Source organism: Pleurodeles waltl, chromosome 5 (assembly GCF_031143425.1).
Source record: "Pleurodeles waltl isolate 20211129_DDA chromosome 5, aPleWal1.hap1.20221129, whole genome shotgun sequence".
Taxonomy (NCBI): domain Eukaryota; kingdom Metazoa; phylum Chordata; class Amphibia; order Caudata; family Salamandridae; genus Pleurodeles; species Pleurodeles waltl.
This window is the reverse complement of record NC_090444.1, coordinates 961,631,389-961,652,061: the sequence shown is the minus strand read 5'-3', so window position 1 is coordinate 961,652,061 and position 20,673 is coordinate 961,631,389. Positions and strand designations below refer to the sequence as shown.

General features: G+C 42.7%; 1 protein-coding gene across 1 annotated transcript in view; it reads right to left on the bottom strand.

Annotated features, from left to right (window-relative positions):
- LOC138297073 (kinesin-like protein KIF28) overlaps positions 1-20,673 on the bottom strand; it is a 783,037-nt gene that overhangs the window by 110,888 nt on the left and 651,476 nt on the right. The window contains exon 15 of the mRNA XM_069236578.1: positions 18,466-18,575. Within this exon, the coding sequence (XP_069092679.1) occupies positions 18,466-18,575 (110 nt within the window). The remainder of the gene's footprint in view (positions 1-18,465; positions 18,576-20,673) is intronic.

Genomic DNA, 20,673 nt, shown 5'->3' with positions numbered 1-20,673 from the left:
GCCACTCTTGCCACTTCTCCTGCACTCACCATAACACAAGCAACACCAACCAACACCGCAACAACACCAAACCACGCAACCACCTCAACTGCATCCTCCTTAACACCCGGTCTGTCCACAAGTACGCCATCGAACTTTGGGACCTACTCACCACAAACTCCCCTGACATCGCCTTCCTCACTGAAACATGGATGAACCCCTCATCAGAACCCGACATCGCCATAGCCATCCCAGAGAGTTACAAAATCACCCGCAGAGACCGCATCAACAAACCAGGAGGAGGCATCGCCATAACACACAAAAACTCCATCAAAATCTCCACCAACACCAACGACTCCCTAGACAACGCAGAACACCTACACTTTCAAATACACATAAACGCTAACACCACCCTTAGAGGAACCCTCATCTACAGACCACCAGGACCCCGCCCCCCCTTCTGTGACACCATCGCCGATACCATCAGCTCCCAAGTCCTTTCCTCCACAGACTACATACTTCTTGGTGACCTCAACTTTCACCTGTAAAGCACCCACAACTGCAACACCACAGCCCTGTTGGACAACCTCACAAACCTCGGCCTCAAGCAACTGGTCACCTCACCAACCCACTCAGCAGGACACACGCTAGACGCCATCTTCACCTCCAGCAACCACATCACCTTCACTCACACCACCGAACTCCACTGGACTGACCACCACTGCGTCCACTTCTCCTTCATGAAACCCACCACCAACAACTCACCACACCTTACTGCAAGTGGAACAAGATCTCCAAGGAACACCTGATCTCCAACCTCTCACAAACTCCACTGCCAATCACCAACAACCCCAACACCGCCACCCACAACTTCACACAATGGCTAGAAACCTGCACAGACTCCCTCGCCCAATTGAAAACAAACAACAACACCCGCACCACCAAGACCGCCCACTAGTTCACACACAGAACTTCAATCTTCCAAACGAGAATGCCGAAAAACGGAGAAAGCCTGGCGCCAAGAACCCTCAATGAGCAACTTCTCCGCCCTCAAAACAGCCATGCGCAAAAACCACCAACTCATCCGGACCACCAAACGGTCATTCTACAAAGAACACATAGACAACAACACACACAACAGCAAAGAACTCTTTGCCATCATCAAAGAACTCACCAAACCCAAATCCTGCACCATCGACCCCCCACACTCCCAAGACCTCTGCAACTCCCTCTCCAACTACTTTCACCGCAAAATCGCAGAGATACACAACAGCTTCACAACACCCGGAAGACCTCACAAACTACCGACCCATTTCTCTTCCTCCCTTCCCCGCAAAGGTCGCCGAGAAGATAGTCAACGCACATCTATCTCACTTCCTTGAAGAAAACAACATACTCAACACCTTCCAATCTGGATTCCGCAAGAACCACAGTACTGAGACCGCCCTCATTGCCTGCACAGACGACATCAGGACCAGAGTGGACAAGTGTGAAACCGTCGCCCTCATCCTCCTAGACCTCTCTGCAGCTTTTGACACCGTATGCCACCAAACCCTTCGCGCACGCCTGTTCAATGCCAGAATTCACCACAAGGCCCTGGACTGGCTCACCTCCTTCCTCTCCGAAAGAACCCAAAGAGTTTGTCTTCCTCCTTTCCGGTCTACAGCCACCAAGATCATCTGTGGGGTCCCCCAAGGATCCTCCCTCAGTCCCACCCTCTTCAACATCTACATGGCTCCTCTCGCCAACATCCTCCGCCCCCACAGCATCACCATCATTTCTTATGCTGACGACACCCAGCTCATCATCTCCCTCACCAAGAACCCAGCCACCGCCAAGATTAACCTACACGCCGGACTCCTCGACACCGCCATATGGATGACAAGAAACCAACTCAAATTGAACAAAACAGAGATCATCATCTTCGGCCCCAACAAGACAGCATAGAACGACTCCTGGTGGCCCACCACCCTTGGACCACCCCCAGCACCCACCACCCACGCACGCAACCTTGGCATCATACTGGACCCATCCCTCTCCATGATCCAGCAAATCAACGCCATATCATCCTCCTGTTTCAACACCCTTCGCATGCTACGCAACACTTTCAAATGGATACCCCTAGAAACAAGAAGAACAGTCACCCACGCCCTCATCAGCAGCAGACTGGACTACAGCAATGCCCTCTACGCTGGGACCACAACCAAACTTCAAAGACAACTCCAGCGAATCCAGAACGCAGCCGCACGACTCATCCTCAACCTCCTTCGCCACGTATCCACCCACCTCAGATCCCTACACTGGTTACCCATCAACAAAAGGATCATTTTTAAAGTCCTCGTCCACGCTCACAAGGCCCTCCACGACACCGGACTGGCCTACCTCAACGAACGAGTAAACTTCCACATACCTACTCGCCAGCTCCGCTCCACTGCCCTCGCCACAGTCCCCCGCATTCAACGCAACTCAAAGACCTGGAACTCCCTCCCCACCAACCTACGCAAGACCCAAGACCTACTAACATTCAGAAATCACCTAAAAACATGGCTTTTTGAGCAGTAACCGGCCACTACCTCCCCTTCACTCCCCAGCACCTTGAGACCCTACCGGATGAGTAGTGCGCTTAAGAAATTTCTTGATTGATTGATTGATGGTTTACTATGGAAAGGAATTTTACAAGATAGTAAAACCTACACTCGTAGGGGGAGTGCACATTGCAAACCCTGGTCGGCCTTAACAGTTCATGATTGCCCGCAAACTCGAGCTTATGGCCATCACACAAACTCTTCTCTGACAGTTCCCCATGCTGGAAATTGTTGGATGGGGCTAGAGCAGGTGTTTTAATAAAATTATTAATGAATATGCATGTATTCTGAGTAATGAATTTGCGTAGAAAATGTAATAATGTAGATGAAAATTAATGCAGGCTTTTGAAAATGTGTCCACGTGAGTGGCCGCCAATGTTCACGAAGTGTACTTAGGAAGGACTTATTAATAATAAATGATGAGTTTATGTTTGATTAATGTAGTAATATGTCATATTAAGGGTTATGCATTATGTATTAGCTTTATTCATTGTAGGCCTTAACTTAGCAGGTGTCTTGGCCTAGTTGCACGACCTCATGTCAAGCTGTATTTCTTAGGAATTTAAGAAAATGTCTGCTTAGAGAATTAAATTGTGATTTTCCACTGTGCTGTCCAAATGTGCTCGTAGCTAAAAGTCTTTCTCATGAGAACTGCTTGCTAGAAGATGCTGTTCTTGCTAAATGTAACTTTGCAAATGTAATGTGTGTTAGACTGACTTTCTCAGAAGAGAGCAATGACCATACTAACTGGAGTATAAGCTGCAACAATATTGTTACCTGATGAGCCGGATGATGTGAACAGGACAAAAGGAGCCAATCATCGACATGTGAACCGTGTACTAGTAGAAACTGTAGATTTGAAGTTTTTTGTTTTATTGGGCAAAGTGTGAACGTGCGATCCCTCGACTAATAGGGACTTGGGAATTAGTTTTAGGGAATCTAACTTAGTCGGACTGCACTGAGAAGAAGCTGCCATTTGCCTATTTCCACTTGCCATTTGTGCTTTTGAAATGCACCATTTTCCCATTATTATTGAGGGTTTTGCTAACGCAGATGTCTTAATTAGAAATTTTTAATTAATGTTTATGTATTTTGAATAATGACTTATGTAGAAAATTGAATAAAGTAGAAAAATAATGTGCACATTTGAAAATGTGACCTCGGAGATTGGCCACCAGTGTTCACGAAATGTACTAATTAATGATTAATCTATATGAAATATTGAAAATGTATTAGATTAATGTAGTAATATGACATATTAAGGGTTATGAATTATGCTCTTGCTTATTAATTGTAGGCCTTAATTTAGCGAGTGTCTTGGCCTAGTTTTGCCAGGCCTCATGCAGAAGCTGTGAATTACTGTGAAATGCTCATTGTTTTAATAAAATGCTTAGCAGAAGCTTTCTATGAGAACCGATGGACAGGAGGTGAGGTCTTTCGTAAAGTAACTAAATGTGTGTAAAGTATGCAAGGGGTTCTTTCCCAGGACACGAACAATGACGACACTGACTGGAGAAGAAGAAGCAGCAAAATTGATACCTGACGAGCCGGATGATGAGGACATTGTAAAGCTAACCAGTCACCGACATGTGAACTGTGAAATATTAGAATTCATAGATTTGGTAAAGGGAAATTTTTGGGTCGGGTAATAACGTACGATCAATTGACCAATTGGAAATTGGGGGATGGTTTGGGGAACTTTGATATAACAACGTGACAGAGGAGAACACAGATAGATTAGATCTTACCCTGTTATGAACTGCGACAGTGAGAAGAAGAAATTCGAGATTCTGTCATTGGGCTCATACTCTATGACTGAGAGCCTGATGCATTGCTGATCGACTGATGACCTGAGGACGGAGACTTATTCTGCTTGCTGACCCATACTGAGGATAGGTAGATATGACAATGACTGAATTGCATTTTCATGCCTTTTCTTTCTAGGTACCAACTGTGCTGGTAGATGTTTTCCAAATTTGTGTTCTAAATTGTTTTGCATGAAGCCCCACATGCTGATGCTAATTAGAGTTAGTTGAGGATACTTACATGACACCTGACAAAACATAGGGACAAATGGTTTGACGGACCATCTTGCTGAACTTAATGGATGTCATAGAGTTACTGAATTGGGTTTTATTAATGTCTTATGTTGATACATTAGAATGTCTTTTGAATCAAGCTTTGATTAGGTCACGTCTTCTGCGACTTGCTGATTAACAAGTATTATTAGAATAGTTTTGATTAAGAGTTGGTGATTAAATATTCATGACTTCATGACTTAGTATTGATAACGAATAGGGAATAAACTTACTAAAATTATACCTAAAGGTGTGGTTCTTCATGGCTGAAGAGTCATGGTGTGTAAAAAGTATTGACTCCATTGATTGTTGAATTGACTAATGGTTATTGACTATTGTGTATTGATTTCTGATTCTGTATGGAAACCATGGTAAGAACACTCTATACGAATCAAAAGGTTCATCGATAGAGCCATAGTTAGATGTTTTTCCAAATTTTGTCTTGACTAAATTGTTTAGCGTGAAGCCCAACATGCTGATGCTATTCTGGTGTTAGTTAGGATCCTCACTAATGAAAGTTTGTTATTTGGAGTAACAATCAATGTCTTTGCTGAATCTAAATGTATGTGATGTCGCTTGCACAGTTGTTCTTGTTCTTAATTTGCACTGTATCTTTGGAATGTGTAGTAGCTCAAGCTTTGATTAGATTGCGTTTCTTTTGTAGATTTGGTCAGCCAGTGTTGTTCTTATACGTTTATCATTTGATATTGAGATTATCTTACGTGACATTAGCATTGTTAATATAGGGAAATAAATATTCTAACTTTTACCTAAAGGTGTGGTTATTCATGAATGAAAGGTCATGGTGCGGGACAATTACTGACTCCAATTGATTACTAATGCTATTGATTATCATTGATTATTAAAGTTATTGATTGGTTATTAATTACTGATCTGTATGTACTGGATATATGGTGGGAACATCTTAAGTGCGAGTCAAAAGGTTCATCAACCTCTTCGCGTCCCCTTATAAGTTCACTTATTAAGGTCAGACGCGCCAACAGAGAAGGTAGCAGAGGATGGTTTGTCTCCTTAAGAGCCCATCATAGTAGCCCTGTACATGTTACTGAAAAATAACAGATATTCACAGAGATAGTAACAGTTTGATGGTTTGTCTCCTTAAGCGCCCATCATAGATGCCTGGTACAGGTTCGTCTCCTTAAGAGCCCTATCATACAGTTTTAGAAAGAGTGATGATAGCAGAGAAATAACTGGGGTTCCCAGAGATGATAGTAGCTTGATGGTCGTGTCAGTTAAGAGTTTATCATCACCAAGATTTGTATTTATTTTTAAATGATACAAATTGGAGAGAAAAAGTGCCCCTAAGTCCTGAAATGACTTTCCCAGAATCTTGGAGCCCGCCAATGGTTGTTTGAAGATGTTCTCGGTGTTCTAGTGACACTGTGAATAAAGTAGGTTTTGCGCTTGCACAACTTATGCAAATCGCAGGTGAATTGTGATGTTTGTGAGGGTTTAGGGAGTTTGCATACTCCAAATGAAGTTGTAGACGGAGTCTGTGTACTCCGAAGTGTGAGAGTAGGGAAGTCATCGAATTTCACATGTGTGTGAGGCTTTGTGCTCAAGAATTGTCCACGTGGTGGTTGATGTACGGACTCTGCGTGGCCTAAGACTCCGGAGTATATTGAAAAGTGTATGAGACACTTGGGTTTTGTTGTAATTTGTCTGGTTTAATAGGTTGATCGGGCATGGTCGACTAGTCAGAGTGTGAGTCAAAGTGAGTGAAAGAAAATTTCGACTGTGATTTGGTGAGTCCTATTTGCACCAGGACTGACACGCTGATAAGTTGAGAGTAAAATTTGTGGGTCAAATTTTGCTTGTGAATCAGGGAGACCGAGAATAAAGGAGTAGCTGCAAGAGTGAAAGCTGTCAGCGAAAAATCCGTAAAGTTTCTGAAGCGATTGTGTTACCTTTTCCTGTAGTAAACCACCAAATTTGTTTTTGGATTTTGGTTAGTGCTAGCAATAATTTTGCAATAGTTTTGTGTGAACCTAAGTTTGGGAGGACAAGCCACAAGACTTTGTCAGCCGCAGTACGTGTAAGCGTCACGTCATTGGAGCCACGCTTGGATAGGTTGCTTAGTGAGAAGGGTCGCGCACGGATTGGCAGCCGTCCGTGAGGCACAATTGGTTGAGAAGGTGGGTGAAGGGAATTCCGGGATTAAAAGTCATTTCCTGCTTCAATTTTGAATAACATAAAGGTAAAAAAGATGAAGTTTTTCAAAGCTTTGAAGAGTGCTTTAAGGGGAGATACATACATTACAACAAGCATAGGGGAAATTACACCACCCGCAGGTACACCAGCTTACATTGTAATGGAAGAGAAAGGTGTTGCGCCATGCCTTTGGCTAAAGCAATGGTGTAAAGCAACAGAGAAAGGAGCTTAGCGTTTCCTGCTAATGGAACATTCAATTTGAGGAGCCTAGAGTATTTGAGGAGAGTGCTGTATGATCTGAATCCCTCTCCGAGACCAGCACAATTTGAGGCATTAGCGATCTGGGAGCTAGTAGCCAGACAGCAACAGCAACAGAAATTTGAGAGGTGAATGAGAAAGGCAGAAAAGACACTAGTGGAGGCTAGATGGGATCATGCTCAGAAATATTGGAGAACCAAGACTTTACAGGGGATTAAGTTGTTTCCTGCGATCATGTAGTACAGTGAGAAAGAAGGAAGGAAAGCTACTAGAAAGACTAATAAGAGCCCTTCCGAGAGCAGGGAGGCTAGAAAGTCTTCAACAGTGGAGGAAGAATCAGATGATAATGAATTCATTTTACAGTTATTGAGAAATCATCCGCCACCATATTCAGCACATGGGAGTGGTCCGAGCACCAGTGCTGATCCTTCAGCCCCGACACAGGTTAATGGGACAGCGAGCCCACTGCAGGTTAATACTAGCCCATCACAGAGCCCGATGAAGAGTAGTCTTAATGCACCTACTTCCCCAGTAGTATAAAAGCAGGTGCCACAGCCAAATGTCCAGAGAATTTACCCTGATGTGCCTATTGAGGAAACTGCCACAAACATAATAGTGCCTACAGGACAAAGACCCAACGGTGGTTCAGACAGAGCCGACTCCACTCATACTGTCGCAGGCACAGCCACAGGTAATGCCAAGATTCACTCCAATAATAGGGACACAGTCAGCTGTGTCTGCACTGATGAATGAGAACATGGGAGTTACTCTCCCACAGAACTTAAGCGTCAGATCAAGCCCAGATGCTCTATCTGTACCCATTACAATAGGTCCGGCTGTGCCATTATTTGCGCAAGAGAAACCCAGTGTAAGGGGTCAGGGAGTCCTGAATAAGAATGTAATGAAGGGAGGGCTTAATGAGAACATTCAAGTAGTTTCTCCAGTGGGACAGACTTTTGACGTGTCCATATCCTTGTTAGATCTTAGTCTGTTCGGAGCTCCTCCGGATACTGTGATAGGATCGATCATTAGTCAGGGCCTGAAATTATTGACACTGCAGACTCCAAATACAGTTGTGCAACAGGTACCACCTGTCCAAGCCAGCAACATTTAGCTTCAGGGGTTGACCAAATGGCTAGACAAGCTGAATACCCCAAAGAGTGCTCCTAAGGGAGATGAGTACTTGAACTACGCGAGACTAAGCAGGGAAGCGGGTGAGCTCATTGAGGGAACTATGGGAGTGACCAGGTTAGAATCCTACACAGAAACAGAGTTGAGATATCTGGGCCCAAAGATTATGAGGGAAGTGAGCAATGTGCATCAGAAGCTAGCAGACCTGGCAGGGAAATACTGCATAGAAATAGAGAAAACAAAGCATTTGAAAAGAAGTTACAGGTTAGACTTTGAGACTAGAGACTTTGAACACATGAGATTTGCCGGAATGAAGGCACACCTTGGGAAATTACTTCAAAGTGCTCAGACTTGGGGAGCCTTAGACAAGTGAGAAGGCATGTGAGAAAAAGAAAAGAGATAAAAGGAAAAGGGATTCTGCAGAGTTAACTGCCAATATGCAGCAGGACAAGGATCCAGTGAAAATTTTACCAATGAGAGAAATTGCAGGAGGTACTTTTGTTCATGTCCCTTGGAGCAGAAGTGACATTCTGGGGGTCATTCTGACCCTGGCGGCCGGTGGCTGCCAGGGCCTCCGACCACGGGAGCACCGCCAACAGGCTGGCGGTGCTCCCACGAGCATTCTGACCGCGGCGGTTCAGCCGCGGTCAGGAGCGGAAAGTCGGCGGTCTCCCACCGACTTCCCGCTGCTCGGGGGAATCCTCCATGGCGGCGGAGCGCGCTCCGCCGCCATGGGGATTCTGACACCCCCTACCGCCATCCTGTTCCTGGCGGGTCTCCCGCCAGGAACAGGATGGCGGTAGGGGGTGCCGCGGGGCCCCTGGGGGCCCCTGCAGTGCCCATGCCAATTGCATGGCCACTGAAGGGGCCCCCGTAAGAGGGCCCCACTGTGTATTTCAGTGTCTGCAATGCAGACACTGAAATACGCGACGGGTGCAAACTGCACCCGTCGCACCCCTGCAACTACGCCGGCTCAATTCTGAGCCGGCGTCCTCGTTGCAGGGGCATTTCCTCTGGGCCGGCGGGCGCTCTTTTGGAGAGCGCCCGCCGGCCCAGAGGAAATGTCTAAATGGCCGCCGCGGTCTTTTGACCGCGGTGCGGTCATTTGGCGGCTCCCTCCAGGCGGGCGGCTCCCGCCGCCCGCCGGGCTCAGAATGAGCCCCTCTGTCTTTTACAAATGATTATCTAAAATTGAGAGAGAAGCCAGTAGAATGGTACCAGCAAAGAGACAGGTTTGTAAAACTTGCAAATTGCCTGTGGGAGGACTTGAAGACTTTATTAGAGGTAGTGGTTCCAGTTGATCTGTGGATGGAGTGTAAGAGGAGTATAGATTGGCCAACAATAGAACCGGTGCGAGATCATGTTACAGGTGCGCCGTCTCCTGAGGTAATTAAATATTATTACAAGGTGATTGCATTTTTGAAAATGAGAATTTCGCCCAAAAACACTGATTGGCAGAGAATTGACAAGACAGCTCAGGAAGCAAAATAGTTGATACATGAGTATTATGAGAGATTGTTGCATGCATTCAAGAATTACAGTGGTACAGAGACAATTGAGACAAAAAACATGATTCATTTTGTGTTCAGATTTGGGGTAGGATCGAGACCTGAAATTAGCCAGATGATTAAGAGTCATTTGATTTGCTGGCAAGCAAAACTGATTGATGAGGTGTTGCAGTATGCAAAGTACTGTAGTGATGAGACTGAGTTGAAGCAAAGAAAGCTGAAAGAGAAGGCGGTGGTGATGCAGATTAAAGCTGCACAGATAGGCATACAAGGAAATTTTACACAACAGCTTCCACAGCAGCAGCAGGGAAATATAATATTTCAAACCCTGATGAGAGGTAGAGGTCGCAGAGGTAATGTGAATCGTGGTCCAGACTTGGGCACTGTAGTAGTTTAGAATGAAGTGCAGGGAATGAAGAAATTGTTACCTTGTCACGCTTGCGGAGCCGTCGGACATTGGAAATGGGAGCGTCCTATCTTGGTGCAGGAGGGTGTTGTTCAGCAAACTAATGACATCAATTTGTTCCAAAACATGAGAGGACCGAGAAGGAGAGGTCCTAATCCAAATTTTCAAAATAATGTGAATCAAATGCTGAATTTTCAACCCATGCAGCAGGTGCAAATGCCCTGTGTACATGCGACACAGTTGCAGCTAATGCAACCGCAGGTTCCCATTGTATCTAGACAGCAAATCCAAATACCTCAAGCCCCAATGGAACAGCAGTAGGTGATGCTTTCTCAACAGGTCACAGGTCAGAGGTCCAGTCAAAGTAATAATACAGTACACCAATTCCCATTACAGTGAGAATGGAATAAATGATGATTGGGTGGGTGAAAGTTCGGATGAGGGAGAGTGTGTGCTTGCACCTTCCTTAGAAGTAGATCAGAAAGGTCCCTATGTGAAAGGAAAAGTCATGGGTCACAGAGTTTCATTCATGGTTGACACAAGAGCTACACGCTCTACAGTAAGATCTGTTGAAGTCCCAAATTTGCCGGTTCAGATTGTAGAAGTAGCGAATCAGTATTTGACCAACCCAATTACAGAATCAGTTCAGTTTAAAATTGGCAACTTTCAGGGATTGCGCAAATTTGTAGTCTGTGATTGAAGTCCAGTATCCCTACTGGGAAGAGACTTGCTGTGTAAGACAAGATGCTCAATTACTTGTTCAAATGATTGAATCGAGATATAGACAAATAGTGATGATGAAGATGACCCAGCCCCGAGACAGAGTGTGAAACTACTAATGAAGAATACCCGCTGCTTGATGTTTTTCCCACTGTTCACAGTGAAGGAGCTTCATCCTGATTTACAGGGAACGGTTAAAGAGGAAGTGTGAGATCTGACAGGGAAAGAGATAGGTCTGATAAAGGGAGTTGAGACAGTTATTGAGTTTCTGTGAAGCTGAATGCAATTTTTCCTCAAAATCCCCAGTACCATATGCCACAAGATGTCCTTATAAAGGTTGCCCAAATAATTGCAGAATTTGTAAAACAAGGGATTCTGAAGGAAGTGTTGAGCAGCCCATGTAATTCACTGATAATGGGTCTGAAAAAGCCCTATGGGAAAGTTTGAATTGTCCTGGACTTGAGAAACGAAATGGCATTGTGATCAAATGTTGCCCCATGGTACCCAATCCAGCTGTGATAATGTTTCAGGATTCCATGTGATGCTGAGTGGTTCACTGTCATTCATTTGTCACGAGCCTTCTTTTCTGTGCCTCTTCATGTGGACAGCCAATTTTTCTTTTGTTTAAAATTTTTGGACCGAGTTTACTGTTGGTGTTGAATTCCTCAAGGGTTTTCAGAGACACATTCCATATTCAATCAGATCTTGAAAAATAATTTGGAGTCATTGGAATTGCCTTTCCAATCAACCTTGGTACAATACATTGATGACTTGTTGATTGCATCCAAAACAAGGGATGAGTGCAAGTATGATAAAATTGCCTTACTGAACCATTTGGGAAAGAATGGTCATGAAGTGTCTCCACTTAAATTGCAATACTGTCAGAAAGAAGTGAAATATTTGGGTCACCAGATTGAGAAGGGGTCGAGAAAGATATCCAGAAAAAGGTCCATAACCTTATTGCAGATGAATCCCCCGACCACACAGAGAGATGTCAGGATGTTTCTGGGGATGGTATGCTACTGTCGCCAATGGAGTCCCAATTTTTCAGTCATTTCAAGACCATTGCAGAAGCTGACCCATAAAGAAGTCAACGATCCCATAGTGTTAGACCAGGCTGGAACGAAAGCATTTACAAAATTGCAAGAGAGTCTGTGCGAAGCTCTGGTTTTGGGTATACCTGACTACACTAAACATTTCACCTTGTTTTGTCATGAGAGTGATGCATGTTCTTTGTCTGTCTTGACACTGGTCCATGGAGGTGTAAACCCCCCAGTAGCATATTTATCAGCTACTTTGGACCCAGTTGCAGCAGCCTTACCAGGTTGTTTGCTTGCAGTTGCAGTGGTTGGACAGAGCCTCACACAGTGTGAAGGTATTGTGATGGGACATCTCTTAACTATTATGGTCCCTCACTCCATTGAAATCCTACTTACAAAGACGAAAACTCAATACCTAACAGGTGCAAGGTTGACAAGATATGAGACAAATATTCTAGGGTCACCAAATGTGTCATTGAAAAGATGTATAGTGCTGAACCCGGCAACCTTACTCCCAAATGAAAATGCTGAAATTGAGAAATTGGAAGACATTGAGCATGATTGTCTTGAAGTAACCGACTTGTGCACAAAACCAAGACCTGATATTAGAGATACCCTATTGGAAGAGAATGACCAAATTATCTTTGTCGATAGTTCTTGTCTAAGAGACAATACAGGGACACTGAGAGCAGGATATGCTGTGTGCACAATTACTGGTATCCTGGAAGCTTCTTGGATTTGAGGAGTGTACTCTGCACAAGTAGCAGAACTGGTAGCCCTTAGTAGAGCGTGCCATGTTTCTGCTAAGCTAAAAGTTACTATCTATATGGATAGCCAGTATGGATTTGGAATAGTCCATGATTTTGGCCAGTTGTGGTCAACCAGTGAGAAATGGTGAGAGAATTAAAGAATTGTTGGATGCTATCCAAATGCCTGAAAAGATTGCTGTGGTGAAATGCAGTGCACATCTGAAGTCACAAGATTTTGTGTCAATGGGAAATGGATATGCGGATCAAGTCACAAGGTCTTGAACATTGAACTGTATTTCGTTCAAGGATAAGTGGGAACTGTTACCTAAAGAAGATGAAACTTGTCCAAGTTTTGCCTTGAAGGTAATAGATACATAGGAGGAATTGAAAATGTTGCAGAATAATGTTGACAGGGAGGAAAAACGTTAATTGAGAAAAATGAAATGTGTACAGCAACAAGATGAATTGTGGGTTTCAGAAGAGGATCAATTGGTCTTGCCTAATAGTCTGTTGTCTCAAATGGCTAGGTATTGTCATGGGAAAGCACATGTTGGGAGCGATGCCGTGATTTGTTTGTTCAAGCGTGATTGGTTCAATCCAAAGCTTAGACACGTTGCTGAAGCAGTTTGCCATTGTTGCATCATTTGCCAACAAATGAACGTGGGAAAAGGGACAGTGGTTAATTTGAGCCACATTGGCAGAGCAGGAGGTCCATTCAGCAGAATGCAGATGGATTTTATTGAGATGCCTGTGTGTGGAGGTTTAAGATATGTATTGGTGATTGTTTGCATCTTTAGTCACTGGATTGAAGTGTACCCGACACGGAGAAATGGCATTCTCAGAGTAGTGAAACTACTGCTTAGGGAACTGATACCACGTTTTGGGTTTCAGATCTCTTTAGAATCAGATAGGGGAAGTCACTTCAACAATGATGTAATTAAATTACTGTGTGCAGCATTGAACATTGAGCAGAAGTTGCATTGCAGTTACCGCCCTAAAGCATCAGGACTAGTGAAACAGATGAATGGTACCTTGAAGTCAAGAGTTGCAAAGATGTGTGCATCCATGAATCTGAAATGGCCCGACGCACTGCCTTTAGTTCTGATGACAAATCAGAAACACATCCGACAGGAAGACAAGATTTTCCCTGCATGAGATCCTTATGGGCCGAGCCATGAGGTTGCCAGTGGTGCCTGCAAATACACTTGTCAACATTACAGATGATATGGTATTGGACTACTGTAAAGGTCTGGCTGATGTGGTTCGCTCTTTCTTTCATCAGGTGGAAGTCACCACACTGCCACCGATCCATGACCCAGGGCACAACCTGAGCGCCAATGACTGGGTTGTGGTCTGGAAACACATAAGGAAAATGTGTTTAGAGCCTCGTTGGAAGGGTCATTTCCATGTAGTTCTGACAACTACCAGAGCTGTGAAGTGCGCTGGAGTTCCAAAAGGGATCCACGCCAGCCACACGAAGAAAGTGGCATGCCCTCTGGATAATGAAGAAGAGTTGTTAAGAGTGCCAACAACAGAACCGGAAGGAGAAGAAAGAGGAACTGAGACCGGATCTAAGCCCGTTGAGGACGGTTAGGTCACTCCTGTAAGAGAGGAAGGAGAAGACCCCCAAGAGGGTGATGGTGAGCCTATCTCAATTGAGGCAGCAGGAGAGACTAGTCAGAGGAGGGCTTTCCCAGAAGCAGGCGATTTTGAAAGACACACTGAGCCGTTGCCAGACCCCAGAAGGGGCAAGGAGTTGAGGCTGGTCAAAGTCATTGTGATCTGACTCCTCCTGAACCAGTTGCAGGTCCGTCAAGAGAAAACATCACAGAGCAAGGAGAAGTTTAAAGTTCAACACTGAAAATAACATTGACGAAGGGTCCACTGAAAGGAGATAAGTGGCCGCAGTCCAAAGCAAAGAGAAAGGAAGAAGTTGTTGAGACAACAATCGAGGAAAAAGTAGATACAACAAGGAGAGAAGATCTAAGTGAAGGAGAACTGAATGGTGATTGAACGTTGAAAAGAAAGAGGATAGCAAGTTGAAGATACGCAGGTCCTGAATGGATGTATGCAACTACAAGTGAATGGCAGAAATAATTTTTGTCTTTTTGTTTTGATCGAGGCATTCCAGGTCAATATTTTGGCACTTCAAGGAAGCGGATGAACTGAACTGTTGAAACAATCTGAGAAAAGTGCCAAAGGAAAGAGACTGTTGAAAATAACCGGAAAAGACTTGAATAACCTGATTTGACTTTGAAACCTGACTTTGACAAGCTGCTTACCGATTTTTGACAAAGGATACTGGAAGTGAGACTGAAAGCTGTAAATAAGTGCTGAAAGAAGATTTTTGTTTTTGATTTTGCTACAATTTTTCAAAATTTCTCTTCTGCTTTCTGATTCTTTACAGATCATGAGTAACATTAGCCAGCAGGGTAGGAAGAATAGGTGCTGTAAATACATGAGTAGTGGTTTGGCAATTGTGTGTGTGATATTGTTTGTGATAGTGATTGTGGGTATGACTGTTCTTGATGAGAGCAAAGCCAACCATACTTCCACTTTTGAGACAACTACTGCATTAACAGCAATAGAAAAGTTTAGGTTAGATGAGAAGTAACAGCACGAGGGTACTAATGCACAAGGGGAACTTTCTTCTAATGTCTTCTATCGCTTGCTGAATGAGTATGTTGAGACGATGGATGCAAAGAATTGTTATGTGTGTACGCGGGTTCCTTCATCAGTCGAAGAAGGAGTTACTTACCATATTTTGCCTCTTACTTATGGGATAAGTTGTAGTCTGTTACTAACAAGATTCTACAACCAAAAGTACATACAAAATTTCTACTCCAATTATGATGCAGTGTTTTCGTTTGTCCCTATAATTGAGTAGAATAGCTAAGGATAATGACATAGTATTAGTTAGAGGTTTGTTTGAACCTACATTAACATTTGGCACAGCTTATGCTCACAAGAATAACCTAACATGCTTGCTTACACCTTTAGAAAAGAGCTTCTTAGATCACATAGATGACAGGAGAAAGGCATTGAAGGAAAATTATAGAAGGGCTTAGACTAAAGGACTCATGCAAATTATTATGCTTATAGTACAATTAAAACACAGTGGAAATTAGCTTTAGATGTGCAACATGTAGGGAAGCTTTGTATATATAGGCCTAAATCACGCACTGGCACTTTATTTGTGGGAACGAGTGAATGTAGAGATGTGTTTCTGTTTCAGAGTAAATGGACTTTTATGTTGCATGGACAAGATCCAGCGATTCTTGGGATACATTATATCTGTGGTCCTAATGCTTACTACTGTCTTCCAGGAGGATGGTATGGGACATGTTATTTGGGGATAGTTTTCCCAAAGATATTTCAACTAGACGATTTAAAGAAATTTCCGAAAGTGACCGAATTACATCATATTAGACAGAGGAGAGAGTCTACTTCTGGTGTAGTGGGATATATATTTGGAGCAGTGATACCCTCAGTAGGGGTTGTTTTGAATTCAATAAAGTTTCAAAAGTTGTACACTATAGTGGATAACATGCTGACAAATGTTTCAGGAGTCATACTCCTGATAGATACTGAATTAGCTGCCGAAAGAGCTATGACTCTTCAAAATCGCTTTGCATCAGATATGCTTTTAGCGAGGGTGGTGGAGTTTGCAAAATGCTTAATTCTAGGCATTGCTGTTCGTTCATTCCTGATAATAGTGAAGACATTAGAAGCTTACTTACTATTCTGACTATTGAAGTTCTGATTTGGAAGAATTGAAAGAACGAGGTGTTTGGGAGAAAGTTGGCAAAGGTTTTGCTTCAGTGGAAAATTGGCTCAGCAACATTGGGAAAGGAATTTTATTGAAAATAATACAAGGAATATTAATTATTGTGGTTTGCCTAATTGGAATATGGGGAGCATATAAATTGTGAAAAAGGATTACATTGAAAAAGGTGAAGAATAATCAGAGGAGAGAAGAAAATAAAAGGGAAAAATTGTTTAGGGAAAATTTGAAAAGGGAACAAAGATTTGAATGGGTTGAATTTCAGCCGATGCAAAAATTTGTGAGTGGTAGTTTAGTGTGATGACACATTTAGTCATCAGAGGAGGGATTGCTAGAGCAGATGTTTTAATAACAACTATTAATGAATATGCATGTATTCTGAGTAATGGATTTGGTAGAAAATGTAATAATGTAGAGAAAAATTAATGCACGTATTTGAAAACATGTGAGTGGCCGCCAATGTTCCCGAAGTGTACTTATGAAGGGCTTATTAATATGAAATGATAGGTTTATATCTGATTAATGTAGTAATATGTCATATTAAGGCTTATGCAGTATGTATTAGCTTTAATAATTGTAGGCCTTAACTTGGTAAGGGTCTTGGACTAGTTGCACGACCTTGTGTCAAGCTGTATTTCTTAGGCTTTTAATAAAATGTCTGCTTAGAGAACTAAATTGTGATTTTCCACTGTGCTGTCCAAATGTGCTCATAGCTAAAAGTATTTCTCATGAGAACTACTTGCTAGAAGATGCTGCTCTTGCTAAATGTAACATTGTAAGTGTAATGTGTGTAAGATTAGCTTTCTCAGGAAAGAACAATGACCATACTGACTGGAGTATAAGCTGCAACAATATTGTTACCTGACGAGCCGGATGATAAGAACGGGACAAGAGGAGCAATCATCGACATGTGAACCGTGTACTAGTAGAAACTGTAGATTTGAAGTTTTACTTTTATTGGACATAGTGTGAACGTGCGATCCCTTGACCAATAGGGACTTGGGAAGTAGTTTTAGGGAATCTAACTTAATCGGACTGCACTGAGAAGAAGCTGCCATTTGCCCATTTTCACTTGCCATTTCTGCTTTTGAGATGCGCCATTCTCCCCATTATTCTTGAGTGTTTGCCTCTGTTATTTCGAACTGCTTAAAGACTTTGCTTTTTCTGAACTTTGATGCTAAATCCTGATGCCTTGCTGACCGGTCTGATGTCCTGAAGATGAAGACTGTCACAGCTTGCTGTTCCAAACTGAGGATAGGTACACTGATTATGCTATTGTTTGCTATGTCTGTTTGCTTTTCTTTCTAGGTACCAACCACACTATTTTGATAGAGCCATAGTTAGATGTTTTTCCAAATTTTGTCTTGACTAAATTGGTTTGCATGAAGCCCAACATGCTGATGCTAATCTGGTGCTAGTGAGGATCCTCACTAATGAAAGTTTGTTATATGGAGTAACAATCAATGTCTTTTCTTTGCCGAATCCAACTGTATGTGATATTGTTTGCACAATTGTTCTTGTTATTAATTTGCACTGTATCTTTGGAATGTGTAGTAGCTCAAGCTTTGATTAGATTGTGTTTCTTTCGTAGATTTGGTCAGCCAGTGTTGTTCTTATATGTTTATCATTTGATATTGAGATTATTTTATGTGACATTACCATTGTCAATATAGGGAGATAAATATTCTAACTTTTACCTAAAGCTGTGTTTATTCATGACTGAAAGGTCATGGTGCATGACAATTACTGACTCCAAATGATTACTAATGCTACTGATTATCATTGATTACTAAGGTTATTGATTGGTTATTAATTACTGATCTGCATGTACTGAATATATGGTGGGAACATCTTAAATGCGAGTCAAAAGGTTCATCAACCTATTCGCGCCTCCTTGTAAGTTCACTTATTAAGGTCAGACGCGCCAACAATGGTCAGAAATGTACTTCAGTCAATGATGTTGGCAATTACCTTTTACTCCTGTGGGTGTGGTATGGAGCTGATTTAACTGAGAAAATATTTGTTAAGATGGCATTGATAGTATAAAAGCGTTACCTTAGACATGTCCTTACTCATCTGGTTTGCTTCTGCAACCAAAGGCATCGCCTTAATGTAATCATGAAAGACAGCCAGGACACTGGGATCTGGTTTGCCATCTACAGGACCTTTAAGGAAAGAAAGTAAGGAATGTGAGAAAAAACGGAGATAACATAGGAACCGCTGCATATCCAGGTATGAAACACACTATGCCGTACTGAATTCATATCCCACTGCTCTTGGGCCAATAAACCAGGAATATAAGTAAAGCCTCAGTCACTGTAATGCAGGGCTCATTCAACACCCCGTATCACTGTGTGACTTGGTAATATTTATTTAACCTTCGAAGTGCACCTCTTTGACCAGATGTCTCTTTGAAGGAGTCATTTACAAAAATAATAAGTGCAGGGGCGCAAAGTTTTTCTTAGGGGCTTCTCTCTAGCATTGCTGATGGCAGGTGGCAGAATACCACAGCTGCCTAGCTTTTTGCTCCCCCTCTGGCATGCTTCTGCCACCCTACAATTGCTATCTCTTAATTGCATTCTTGCAGGTCCTTTATCATACCTGCTTTCTACATTTGTCACTGTTTTCCTCTCTTTCTCTTCCATTTTATTTCTCCTTTTATGCCTTTCTCTCTCTCCGTGTTGCAGTCTGATGATTAAAAATAACAGCTGCTACCTAAAAATGAAGTTTGTTGTCCACCACCTTCAACCACCTGCAAAAGTAAAGCACCAATGATTGCTATTCTGTCTCAAAAGTGAAGGGGGAGTTTGAATTAGACAGGCTGCTTTCAACTGAATACTTTTGTTCAATGGTAACCAATGAAGCTGGATGAAGTATGGTATGTGGTGAAACTTTACACTGAAAACAAGTCACACTGTGATGTTCTGTAGTTTTTTGCAAACAAGCCACACTTTGTTTGGGCAGCCACAGGTAGGCTGAGTTTCCAGAATCTAGTCTTTACAAAAGTTTCAGCATCCATCACTTTATGTGTGAGTGAAAAAATAGGAAGATTCTCATTAGCTATTAAAGGTGGAAAATACACGATTTGGTGACCGAGGACTGACTGCCATAAGGTGGAGTCCCATCTGTTTACCTTCTTACTGACTGGAAGGATCTCAGTCCTACTGGGATTCCCTTTCAAAATATTGGCTTGGTTCTCTGCAGGGTTGGAAATAAGACAACAGACGAGTTGTGGGTCATCGTCATAGTAGTAAGACTTGACTTGAAACATCTGTACTAGGGAGATGACAGAACTTAGGTATAAATTAAAAAGCAGGGGAGAATGACAGCCTCTTGTGGTACCCCCAAGGTAGTGGTTTAGGAGGGGAACAAAAGTGATAACATTGTATGGATTGACACCAACTTGATAAAAAAAAGAAATGTGAGCCATCAAGGGGTCTATGGTGTCAAAGGCAGCAAAGAGGTCCAACAGAATTAGGAGCCTTCTATCATCACGCACCGCTAACATTTTCGGGTCGACAATTGCCAAAGTTACGATTGTTCAGTGCTGCAGCCAGTTGCTAACCATGACTCTCTTCCATAAAATATTCCTTTTTTTTTTTTTTTATATTTTTTTATTAACATTTTATTATTTAATAAACAGTATTATGTTTACAGCACCATCTTGTTTGCTTCGTGTTAGTGCATAACAGTGTTAATATCACTACTGTCTACATTGTTTGAATGTTCTACTTCATTAATTATTCGATAACCTTTATACTTTAAACTTATGCAAGAATAGAACATCAGTGGCGCTTCTTCTCGTATGGGTTGCCCAATTGGCCTGGTGTAGCAGAGTCATGTTTTCCTAGCTATTATACAACACCTTTAACTCGTTTCCAACATTAATCAACTTAAACTTAAACACGATGGCAATGTAGGGGGTGGAGGCTGCTAATGCAGGGGGATGCCATTTCTTGGCTTTTCCAGTATGTATGGTGTGATTACTCATAGACTTGTCTGGTTTCAGGTGGGTGGGGCGTCTACCGGGTCCAACCTGTTTGTTACTCAATGTCTTGGGCTCTGTCCCCTGTTGTCCGCCTTTTGTTCAGTCTCGGCCTTATTGTGTCTTCCCTTATCATGTCCTACAGGGCGAGGCAACATCTCCTCCCTTCCTATGTTTATCCAGTCTCCACTCCTGTTGGTGTGTCTGCGTCCGCTGTTCTCAATATATTGTCCCAGCTTGTCATTGCTACTTCCCATTTCTGTGCTATAGGGTGGCGA